The sequence below is a fragment of the Leucoraja erinacea genome, chromosome 45 (assembly GCF_028641065.1).
Source record: "Leucoraja erinacea ecotype New England chromosome 45, Leri_hhj_1, whole genome shotgun sequence".
Taxonomy (NCBI): domain Eukaryota; kingdom Metazoa; phylum Chordata; class Chondrichthyes; order Rajiformes; family Rajidae; genus Leucoraja; species Leucoraja erinaceus.
Window position 1 is genome coordinate 1,424,440 of NC_073421.1, and position 12,871 is coordinate 1,437,310.

Genomic DNA, 12,871 nt, shown 5'->3' on the forward strand with positions numbered 1-12,871 from the left:
TTAAAAAGACGAAAAGGACAGACAGACTGTAGGCGAGGCTGCCATCGAAGCGCCACCTGGTGGAATTAAGTTGTAAAGCAGAATTAGGCCCTTTGACCCAAAGATCCTCTAGCGTGCACTCGACGAATAAGGCGTAGTAGGGTCATGGGCAGATTCATGGGTCATTTTCAGCCCCATTCCCGTAACCGGCTTCTGTCCACATCTTGTCAACAGAGTGATCAAATGAATGACAGAGTGCAAGTTTAATACAATTATCAACTCAAACACAGCACAAAAGCCATTTTAAAAAAGATTTAAAAAAAAAATTTAAATTAAAAAAGCAATAAAAAAGAAAGAAAAATAACAGAATTATAATTTATTGACATATTAATCATTTACAAAAAATAGCAGAATTATGAATGAACAGAATTATGAATAATGGGTCTAACATTATATCACACACACAAACTGTTGCCCCGCAACTCTGACTACACTGCGAGAGGGATCTACAAAGTCGGGTCGGGTCGGGTCGGGTCGGGTCGGGTCGGGTCGGGTCGGGTCGGGTCGGGTCGGGTCGGGTCGGGTCGGGTCGGGTCTGGTCGGGTCGGGGGGTCGGGTCGGGTCGGGTCGGGTCGGGTCGGGTCGGGTCGGGTCGGGTCTGGTCGGGTCGGGGTCGGGGTCGGGTCGGGTCGGGTCGGGTCGGGTCGGGTCGGGTCGGGTCGGGTCGGGTTACTGAAATGGCCGACAAAAAGGCTGACGTTCCGCTCCGTTGCGTACTATACGTCAGCCCGTTGGATTTATCAGGAATGGACTATCTTGCTTGTTATAGGGTCTTTGGTTTGACCCTTCATGTCTACTCCACCACTCAACCATGGCTGACCCATCTTTCGGAAAAAAAACCCACGTGGTAAAGGGGAGAACGTGCAAACTCCGTGCAGTCAGCACCTGTAGTCAGGATGGTGGTGCATGGTGGTGGAGGCAGACATTTGGATCGGCATGTTCTATGAAAGCAGAACCAATCATGTGGTTTACTTGAAGGGCCAACATCAGGTCAGTGGGCTGAGTGGTCACTATGCCTTGAATGATCACCAGGTCACAGCATCTGATACATCATGGACCTGATTGTGAAGAAACAAGGAACTGAAGATGCTGGTTTTCACAAAAAGGCACAAAGTGCTGGAGTAACTCAGTAGGTCAAGCAATATCGCTGGAGAACATGGCCAGGTGACGTTTCACGTCGGGATCTTCACACATCAATCATCTGAGTTTAGTTTTGTTTATTGTCACGTGTACAGTGAAAAGCTTTAGTTGCGAGTTATCTAGTCCGTGGAAAGACAATACATGATTACAATTTAGCCATTTACAGTGTAGAGATACATGATAAAGGGAAAAATGTGAATAACGTTCACTGCAAGATAAAGCCAGTAAAATCCGATCAAAGATAGTCCGAGGGTCACCAATGAGGTAGATACTAGTTCAGCCCTACTCGCTAGTTGTGGTAGAATGTGAACAGCTGATAACAGCCGGGAAGAAACTGTCCCTGAATCTGGAGGTGTGCGTTTTCACATCTGTACCTTTTGCCCGATGGGAGAGGGGAGCAGAGGGAGTGGCCGGGGGTGAGACTGGTCCTCGATGATGCTGCTGGCCTTGCCGAGGCAGCGTGAGGTGTAGATGGAGTCAATGGAAGGCAGGTGGGTGTTTGGAACGCCTATCCTTGTTTCCAGAGATGCAGCCCAACCCTCTGGGATTCTCCAGCACTCTGTGCCCTGATTGGGATCTTGTGCCTTGAGAATGTGACTCCTGATTAGACTAAGCTCATCAATTGATGCTCAGTAACGGGCTGATTGTTAACAGATTCTGTCAGGCACGCCTTTCCAATGGTTCTTCAGTCTTTTTAACGCAGCAAACTTGCTGCAAGATCAGATGGATTATACCCTGGACACGATGGACACAGTTGTTTAGTTTAATTTAAGTTTAAAGACACAGCGCGGAAACAGGCCCTTCAGCCCACCGAGTCCGCACCGACCATCCATCCCCGCAAACTAACACTACCCTACACACACTTGGAACAATTTACAATTATACCAAGCCAATTAGCCTACAAACCTGTACGTCTTTGGAGTGCGGGAGGAAACCGGAGCACCCGGAGAAAACCCACGCAGGTCACAGAGAGAACGTACAAACTCCGTACAGGCAGCACCCGTTGTCAGGATCGAACCCGGGTCTGTAAGGCAGCAACTCTACTGCTGCGCCACCGTGCAGTCTCGATGGAACTCATCACACAGGGAGTGGTTTATCATTGTCACATATTGTGAGTTACAGCAAGAAACTCTGTTTTGCGTGCTAACCAGGCAAGTCACACCAGACATGAATGCATAAGCCAGTCTAAATGAGAAAAGTTATGGAAGCACTGTGTCACCGCAGGAGAGTTGCTGCCTCACAGCGCCAGGGACCCTAGTTCAATACTGACTACGGGCGCTGTCTGTACGGAGTTTGCACGTTCTCCCCGTGACCTCCAGGTTTTCTTCAGGTACTTTGGTTTCCTCCCACACTCCAAAGACGTGCAGGGTTGTGGGCTAATTGGCTCGGTATATCGTACACTGTCTCCAGTGTTTGTAGGATAGTGTTCGTGTGCGGGGTTCGCTGGTCGGCGTGGTCTCGATGGGCCGAAGGGCCTGTTTCCGCGCGGTATCTCTAAACTAAACTAAACTAAACTTCCGAGAAAGTGCAGATAAAAAAAGAGCAATGGCCACAACGAGCTGGATTGGAAGATCGAGAATGATGTTAAGATTCAGTCTGAAGAAGGGTCTCGACCCGAAACGTCACCCATTCCTTTGCTCCATAGATGCTGCCTCACCCGCTGAGTTTCTCCAGCATTTTTGTCTACCTTAAGATTCCTTAGGAATTTTTTGACTTTAGTCTCTAGTTTAGAGATACAGTGAGGAAACAGGCCGATCGGCCCGCAATGTGTTTGCTAGACATGATACCAACACCAATTCTTATCCTTCTGCACATAATCTCTATCCTTCCATTCCCAGCACATCCTTGCTCCTGTCAAAAGCCTCCACCACTACCCTCGGCAGGGCAATCCAGGCACCCACCTCCCTCTTGTCCAGCTTCTTTAAACTTTGCCCCTCTCACCATAAAACTGGGCCCTCTAGTGTCTGTGTAAGAAGGAAGTGCAGATGCTGGTTTACAAAGGTAGTCACAGTAGGTTGATGTGGAAACAGGCCCTTCGGTCCACCGGGTCCGTGCCGACCAGTGATCCCCGCACACTAACACTATCCTACACACACTAGGGGGCAGTTTACACATACACCAAGCCAATCAACCTACAAACCTGTATGTCTTTGGAGTGTGGGAGGAAACCGAAGATCTCAGAGAAAACCCACGCAGGTCACGGGGAAAACGTGCAAACTCCGTACAGACAGCACCCGTAGTCGGGATCGAACCCGGGTCTCTGGCGCTGCATTCGCTGTCAGGCAGCAACTCTGTGACTGCCCCTTGATGGGCTGAATGGCCTAATTCTGCCCTGATCACGTGAACTTCTGAACCTCCCGTGGGAATTAAATAAAAAATTGAACAAATTACAACAGAAAATTAAAATCAATAATTAAGGATGTTTTCTTTTCCTTCCCGAAGTAGAAACTGACCCTGGATGATCTGAGTGATGGAAGAAGTATGTCTGAGCGGAAGAGTGTGAAGTCCATGGGGTTGTCCATGTCGGGGAGAAGTTCAGCCGTAGTGTCGCATGAGAATTCAAACATAGCGGTGTATGAGGTAAACAACGCTGCCCTCCACATGTTGGTTCCGTTAAGAATATTAGTTGGTTAGGTTGGGATTAATCATTAACAATAAGGGGAAGGTAGACACAAAAATGCTGGAGAAACTCAGCGGGTGAGGCAGCTTCTATCGGGTGGGGCACCAGAAACGTCACCTATTCCTTCGCTCCATTGATGCTGCCTCACCCGCTGAGTTTCTCCGGCATTTTTGTCGACCTTCGATTTTTCAGCATCTGCAGTTCTTTCTTAAAGAATAAGGGGAAGGCCATTAGGTCCGAGATGAGGAAAAACCTCCTCACCCATAGAGTTGTGAATCTTTGGAATTCACTGCCACGGAAGGCAGTGGAATCCAATTCATTGGATGTTTTCAAGAGAGAGTTAGATTTAGCTCTTAAGGCTAATGGAATCAAGGGATATGCGGGAGAAAGCTTAATCCCTAAAGGAATTAAGGGATAAAGGTTCAAAGGTCTGTTTATTGTCACGTGTACCAATTAAGGTGCAATGAAACACCGATTACCATACAGCCATACTGAAAAACAACAAGACACACAACTACACAAAAGCGAACATAAACATCCACCACAGCAGATTTCCCACACTCCTCACTGTGATGGAAGGCAATAAAGTCTAATCTTAGACAATAGACAACAGGTGCAGGAAGTATTCAATTCAATGAAAAATAGAAACATAGCTAATAGGTGCAGGAGTAGAGGCCATTCTGCCCTTCGAGCCTGCACCACCATTCAATGTGATCATGGCTGATCATCCACAATCAGTACCCCGTTCCTGCCATCTCCCCATATCCCTTGACTCCTTCCTCTTCTTTCTCCCACGGGTATGGAGAGAAGGCAGGAACGGGGTACTGATTGGGGATGATCAGCCATGATCACATTGAATGGTGGTGCTGGCTTGAAGGGCCGAATGGCCTCCTCCTGCACCTATTAGAATAGCTATGTTTCTATTTTTCATTGAATTGAATACTTTATTGTCACATGTGATGAGTCACGGTGAAATTCTTTGCTCGCATACCCCTGGTAAGCAAATAGCCGCCTATAAAGGGCGCTGACCAAGTGACCAAGTACCCTCACGCCAGGTCCCCCAATGTCCATTGTTCTTCCCCCTCCCTCACGCTGCCCCCCCCCCACTGGCTACTCCATTGTCCCTTCCCCCGGCAGCGGCGTCCTCACTTCCACGTGGTCCGTCCTCGTCCGTCTGTCGGCGCCATCATCGACCGCCGTGCCGTCCTCTCCGCTATCGCCGCCAGATCCTCTCCGGACGCCTCAGTGGCGCCGACCCGGGCACCAATCGCGGGCTCAGGGGCTGATGGCCGTGGGATTCATCGACCCACGTGGCTCCAGACCCGGCTTCTCAGCGGAAAGGCAAGGCAACTTTATTTATATAGCACATTTCAAACACGAGGCAGACTCAAAGTGCTTCACATAAAAACATCATACAATAAAATGAAATAATAAAATGAAATAAAATAGAAAAATTAAAAGAAAAGAAAAGCAAAATTAAAAATGCATTATAAAAAGTGCAAAAGTTAAAAGTGCAATGTAGTTATAGAAACATAGAAAATAGGTGCAGGAGTAGAGGCCATTCGGCCCTTCGAGCCTGCACCGCCATTCAATATGATCATGGCTGATCATCCAACTCAGTATCCCGTACCTGCCTTCTCTCCATACCCCCTGATCCCTTTAGCCACAAGGGCCACATCTAACTCCCTCTTAAATATAGCCAATGAACTGGCCTCAACTACCCTCTGTGGCAGAGAGTTCCAGAGATTCACCACTCTCTGTGTGAAAAAAGTTCTTCTCATCTCGGTTTTAAAGGATTTCCCCCTTATCCTTAAGCTGTGACCCCTTGTCCTGGACTTCCCTAACATCAGGAACAATCTTCCTGCATCTAGCCTGTCCAACCCCTTAAGAATTTTGTAAGTTTCTATAAGATCCCCTCTCAATCTTCTAAACTCTAGAGAGTATAAACCAAGTCTATCCAGCCTTTCTTCATAAGACAGTCCTGACATCCCAGGAATCAGTCTGGTGAACCGTATCTGCACTCCCTCTATGGCAATAATGTCCTTCCTCAGATTTGGAGACCAAAACTGTACGCAATACTCCAGGTGTGGTCTCACCAAGACCCTGTACAACTGCAGTAGAAGACCTCTCTGCTCCTATACTCAAATCCTTTTGCAATGAAAGCTAACATACCATTCGCTTTCTTTACTGCCTGCTGCACCTGCATGCCTACCTTCAATGACTGGTGTACCATGACACCCAGGTCTCGCTGCATCTCCCCCTTTCCCAATCAGCCACCATTTAGATAATAGTCTGCTTTCCTGTTTTTGCCACCAAAATGGATAACCTCACATTTATCCACATTATACTGCATCTGCCAAACATTTGCCCACTCACCCAGCCTATCCAAGTCACCCTGCAGTCTCCTAGCATCCTCCTCACAGCTAACACTGCCCCCCAGCTTAGTGTCATCCGCAAACTTGGAGATATTGCCTTCAATTCCCTCATCCAGATCATTAATATATATTGTAAATAGCTGGTGTCCCAGTACTGAGCCTTGGGGTACCCCACTAGTCACTGCCTGCCATTGTGAAAAGGAGCCGTTTACTCCTACTCTTTGCAATGATTTGTGATTTAGCTGAAAGCTAAAGTAAACATCAAAGTTTTCAGTCTTGTTTTAAAAGTGGTCAAAGTTGAGGCAAGTCTTAAATCTTCAGGAAGTTTATTCCAGCTATTTGTTGCATAGTAACTAAATCCTGCTTTCCCATGTTTTGTATTTACTCTGGGAATCACTAACAGATTGGTTTCAGAAGATCTTAGCGGTCTAGAAGGCTTATATAGTGGAAGCATGTCAGTGATATACTTTGGTCCTAAACCATGTAGTGATTTATAGGTGAGCAGCAGGATTTTGAAATCAATTCTCTGACATACAGGGAGCCAATGTAAGCGGCACCTCCGGAAAACGTCTGGCATCCCGGTTATTCACTCCATCTACACTTCAGTTTATCAGTTTAGTTTATTGCCACATGTACCGAGGAACAGTGAAAAGCTTTTGTTGCGTGCTAACCAGACAGCGGAAAGACAATACGTGATTCAGAGAAGGTTTGCTAGACTAATACTCGGAATGGCAGCTTGAACAGGTTAGGCTTGAATCTGCTTTTAAGCACAAAACACATTCTTTCTTAGGCTTGTGCAGGCTAGAACTGCAGATGCTGTGTTAAATCGAAGGTAGACACAAAATGCTGGAGTAACTCAGTGGGACAGGCAGCATCTCTGGAGAGAAGGAATGGGTGACGTTTCGGGTCGATACCGTTTAGTCTGAGGAAAGGTGTTAACCCGAAACGTCACCTATTCCTTCTCTCCAGAGATGCTGCCTGTCCCACTGAGTTACTCCAGCATTTTGTGTCTATCTTTGTCTTAGGCTTACCGCACAGTAAACATGTTGTGTTTAATCTTCCAATATTAGTAATATTATTAATTAATACTGCAAGTGCAACAGTGTGGTCAAAATCTAAATTTACTGTGGCATGTTGAGAACCTGAATTCAAATGACAATGACATTTGAATTCAAATGAATATGAAATCTGAATTCAAGTGAAAATGAAATCTGGATTCAAATGACTATGAAATCTGAGTTGAAATGAAAATGAAATCTGAATTTAAAAAAAGAAAGAAGGAAGAAATCACTGGGTGAATTTAAGAGAGAGTTAGATACAGCTCTAGGGGCTAGTGGAGTCAAGGGATACGGGGAGAAGGTAGGCACGGGTTATTGATACGGGACGATCAGCCATGATCACAATGAATGGTGGTGCTGGCTCGAAGGACCAAATGGCCTCCTCCTGCACCTATTTTCTATGTGTATATATCATGTGATAGGAGTAGAATTAGGCCATTTGGCCCATCAAGTCTACTTCGCCATTCAATCAAGGGTGATCTATCTTTCCCTCTTAATCCCATTCTCCTGCCTTCTCCCCATAACCCCTGACAATACAGGTATATGATGATTATAGAGTCATAGATTGATACAGTATGGAAACAGGCCCTTCGGCCCAACTGGCCCACACAGACCAACATGCCTCATCTACACTAGTCCAGCCACCTGCATTTGGTCAATATGCCTCAACCTGTTCTATCATGTACCTGTGTAAATGTTTCTTAAACGTAGTGATAGTCCCAGCCCCCGGCAGCTCGTTCCATATACCTACCCAAGGGGCAACTTTATCACTCGGAGGGTGGTGGGTTTATGGAACGAGCTGTCTGTGGTTAAGGCAGGCACGATAACAAAGTCTCAAAGACATTTGGACAGGTACATGGATAGGAAAGGTTTAGTGGGATTTGGGCCCATTGCGGGCAGGTGGGACTAGGTGGGCGGCGCGACTCTGGTCAGCAGCGGCCTCTGCAGTCTGTCCGCGTTTTATTATTTTTGTCTGTGTTTTTATGGTGTTTTTTTTTTTTTTTGTTGGGGGTGGTGGGTGGGGGGGGGGGGGGGGGGGGGGGGGGGAAACTTTTTAAATCTCTCCCTGCACTGGAGACCCGACCTTTCTCGTCGGGTTTCCGTTGTCGTTGGGGCCGCAACGAGGAGCGGCCTCCAACAGGAAGAGACCGGGGACTCAGGTGTCGACTCACCGTTGCCGTCGCGGAGCTGGCCGAGTCCGGAGCGGGTGGAGCGGTGGTGGAGCGCTGCTGCTGCTGCTGCTGCTGCTGCTACCGGAGAGTCGGAGGCTCCAACGGCAGGTCTGTGGACGGCGGCACCGGGAGCCCGCGGCTCCCTGGAGGGAGACCGCTTTTCAGGGCTCTCGCAACGGCGACTTCCCCCGCCCGAGTTGCGGGGTTGAAGAGCTCCTGGAGCGGGGCCTAACATCACTGCCCCGCGCGGCTTGGAATGGCCGCGGGACTCTGCGAGCGCACGCCGGGGGCTCTAACACCAAGACCCGGTGTGCGACCTCGCACCACCCGGCGTGGCTTTAATGGCCGCGGGACAATCGCCATCGCCAGCCGGGGGCTTTGACTTTGACTCTGACATCGGGGGGGGAGAGTGCAGTGGAGAGATAAGTTTATTTGGCCTTCCATCACAGCGATGTGATGGATGTTTATGTAAATTATGTTGTGTCTTGGGTCTATGTGTTTGTAATGTATGGCTGCAGAAACGGCATTTCGTTTGGACCTCAAGGGGTACAAATGACAATTAAATGTATCTTGTATCTTGTTGAGTCTATCTTGCGGTTCGGATGTTTCGAGATTTAGTGTGAAATCAGGTCCCTCTGCCCACCGGAGTCCACACCAACCACCAATACTATCCTACACACCCAAGGGACAATTTTACATTTATAACAAGCCAATTAACCTAGAAACCTGAACAAAATGGCGGCAGCGCAGGCACATCGCAACGCCCCGTGTCTCCCAAGAATTGGAGAAATAGCGACAATTCCCCTCCCTGTTTCAAGGCTGCTCACACGGAGCAGTCTTGTATCCCTTTTGTACAGCCGCCAGGAACTTCTGGACTTCGGTTCCTGCGGCTGCAACAACTTTCTGGGCGATCTCCGTCTCGCTCCTGAGCTCGTTAGAGCAACGGAGCACTGGATCAGCGGGGCTGGAGAACACCAGTGGAGCAGCGGGGCTGGAGAACACCAGCGGAGCCACGGGGCTGGAGAAAGCCAGTGGAGCAGCGGGGCTGGAGAACACCAGCGGAGCCACGGAGGCGTGGAATAACAGAACGGCAGAACACCAGCGCGCACCAATCCAGCTCGGCCGACCGGAAGCACCAACAGACGACGACGCGTACGAAAGCACCGCCGGGGACACAGAGGTGGGTTCAAGGCCAGTTTAGAGCTAGCCCCACACAGGTTAGAGCTAGTCCCACACAGGTTAGAGCTAGTCCCACACAGGGCAGCGATTCCTAGCCTTTTCCTCGCCAACGTGCGCTCACTGGCAAACAAAATGGATGAACTCCGGCTAAGGATCACCTCCCACAACGGGATCAAGGACTGCAACATCTTGATCTTCACTGAAACGTGGCTCAACACTGACGTTCCTGACAGCGCCATCCAGCTATTGGGGCGTCATTTACTCCGAGCGGACAGGACATCAGACTCTGGTAAGACCAGAGGGGGGGGGTCTGTGCATTTATGTAAACAAAGCATGGTGCACGGACTCCACCATCATCGAGAGTCACTGCTCAGCTAACCTTGAGTTCCTCTTGGTTAGATGCAGACCGTTCTATCTGCCCAGAGAGTTCACCTCCACTGTTGTGACTGCAGCCTATATCCCTCCTGATGCTAATGCCAAGCTTGCAATGAAAGAGCTGCATACTGCCATTAGCAAACAACAGACGCACAACCCCGAGGCAGCCTTCATTGTTGCGGGTGACTTCAATCACTCCAACCTGAAGACTGTACTCCCCAAATTCCACCAACATGTATCCTTCCCCACTAGAGTAGACAAGACACTGGACAAAGTCTACACCAACATGGCTGAACCTTACAAAGCCATCCCCCTCCCCCACCTTGGTCAGTCTGATCACGTCTCATTGTTCCTGCTCCCTAAGTACTCCCCACTCATCAGACGGGTTAAACCAACTGTGAGGACAGTTAAAGTCTGGTCAGAGGAAGCGGACTTCACACTTCAGCAGTGTTTTGGAAACACTGACTGGAAGGCGTTTGCAGCCCAGGCCACCCTTGACTCTCACACGGACATTGATTCCTACACATCCTCTGTTCTGGACTTTATAAGCTCCACCATCAATAGTGTCACCTCCCTCAAACAGGTGACCATATACCCGAATCAGAAGCCATGGATGAACAGCGAGGTCAGGCTACTGCTGAAAGCACGGGACACCGCTTTCAGGTCAGGCGATGCTCGAGCCTACAGTTCATCCAGGGCTAACCTGAAGAGGGGCATCAGGAAGGCCAAGCACTGCCATAAGCTCAGGATTGAGGAGCACTTCAACAACAACTCCGACCCCCGACGCATGTGGCAAGGCATCCAGGCCATCACGGACTACAGACCCTCCAACATCATCCCCACATCCAGCGACGCCTCCTTCCTTGAGGAGCTTAATCACTTCTATGGCCGCTTCGACAGGGACAATCTAGAGACAGCCATCAAGGCTGTGCTACCTGCCGATCACCAACCCCTCACACTCACCCCCTACGACGTGTACGTGGCACTGAGTAGGACTAATGCACGTAAGGCTGCTGGCCCTGACGGCATCCCCGGGCGCGTGCTCAGGGCCTGTGCTGCGCAGCTGACAGACGTCTGGACTGACATCTTCAACCTGTCACTTGCCCAAGCAGTTGTCCCCACTTGCCTTTAAAACCACCTCCATCGTGCCAGTGCCAAAACACTCCACTGCGGCAAGCCTCAACGACTTCCGCCCAGTTGCACTTACCCCCATCATCACCAAGTGCTTCGAGAGGCTGGTCCTGGCACACCTCAAAAGCTGCCTACCCCCCACACTGGATCCCTATCAGTTTGCCTACCGCAAGAACAGGAGTACGGAGGATGCCATCTCAACGGCACTTCACTCCGCCCTCTCCCACCTCGACAACAGAGACACTTACGTAAGAATGCTGTTCATCGATTACAACTCAGCATTCAACACCATTATACCATCAAAACTGATCACCAAACTCGGTAACCTGGGCATCGACCCCTCCCTCTGCAACTGGATACTGGACTTTCTAACCAACAGACCCCAGTCTGTGAGGTTAGACAAGCACACCTCTTCAACCCTCACCCTGAACACCGGCGTTCCTCAGGGCTGTGTGCTGAGCCCCCTCCTCTACTCCCTCTTCACCTATGACTGCACACCTGCACATGGTACTAACACCATCATCAAGTATGCAGATGATACAACGGTGATTGGCCTCCCTTGCGTACAGGGAGGAGGTCCAGCACTTAGCAGCATGGTGCGCTGACAACAACTTGGCCCCTTAACTCCAAGAAGACCAAGGAGCTCATTGTAGACTTCAGGAAGTCCAGAGGCGGCACGCACACCCCCATCCACATTAACAGGACGGAGGTGGAACGTGTTTCTAGCTTCAGGTTCCTGGGGGTCAACATCTCCGATGACCTCTCTTGGACCCACAATACCTCTACTCTGATCAAGAAGGCTCACCAGCGTCTCTTCTTCCTGAGGAGACTGAAGAAGGTCCATCTGTCTCCTCAGATCCTGGTGAACTTCTACCGCTGCACCATCGAGAGCATTCTTACCAACTGCATCACAGTATGGTATGGCAACTGCTCTGTCTCCGACCGGAAGGCATTGCAGAGGGTGGTGAAAATTGCCCAATGCATCACCGGTTCCACGCTCCCCTCCATTGAGTCTGTCCAAAGCAAGCGTTGTCTGCGGAGGGCGCTCAGCATCGCCAAGGACTGCTCTCACCCCAACCATGGACTGTTTACCCTCCTACCATCCGGGAGGCGCTACAGGTCTCTCCGTTGCCGGACCAGCATGTCGAGGAACAGCTTCTTTCCGGCGGCTGTCACTCTACTCAACAATGTACCTCGGTGACTGCCAATCATAATCCCCCCCCCCCCCCAGGAAAAACACTATGACTGTATGCATGTAAATAGATTTATTTATTGAAATCATATTCTATGTCGCTCTTCCAGGGAGATGCTAACTGCATTTCGTTGTCTCTGTACTGTACACTGACAATTAAAGTTGAATCTGATCTGAATCTGAATCTGAAACCTATACTGTGCATCATTGGAGTGTGGGAGGAAACCGAAGATCTTGGAGAAAACCCACATGGGTCACGGGGAGAACGTACAAACTCTGTTCGGACAGCACCCGTAGTCAGGATGGAACCCTGGTCTCTGGCGCTGTGAGGCAGCAACTCTACCGATGCGCCACCGTGCCGCTCAGATGTGTTTAGTACTGTGGGTCATGACCCTGAGCATGTATCTGCTTTCTGCTGTTGCATTTGTCGAAATGTCCTGAAGTTGATGCTGAAATATTTATTTTTGAATCGACCAGGGGGACTGGGTCTGGCTGAAGAAACTTGACTCCAGAAGTAACCAAGAGGTACAGAAATCTACAACCAAGATACTGAGAAAGGTAAAGCTGGGCTCCCATAAAGAGCGCTATGC

General features: G+C 49.4%; 1 protein-coding gene across 1 annotated transcript in view; it reads left to right on the top strand.

The window, feature by feature from the left end:
- gucy2f (guanylate cyclase 2F, retinal) overlaps positions 1–12,871 on the top strand; it is an 82,463-nt gene that overhangs the window by 28,336 nt on the left and 41,256 nt on the right. Inside the window, exons 6-7 of the mRNA XM_055664819.1 lie at positions 3,625–3,759; positions 12,759–12,839. Of these exons, the coding sequence (XP_055520794.1) occupies positions 3,625–3,759; positions 12,759–12,839 (216 nt within the window). The remainder of the gene's footprint in view (positions 1–3,624; positions 3,760–12,758; positions 12,840–12,871) is intronic.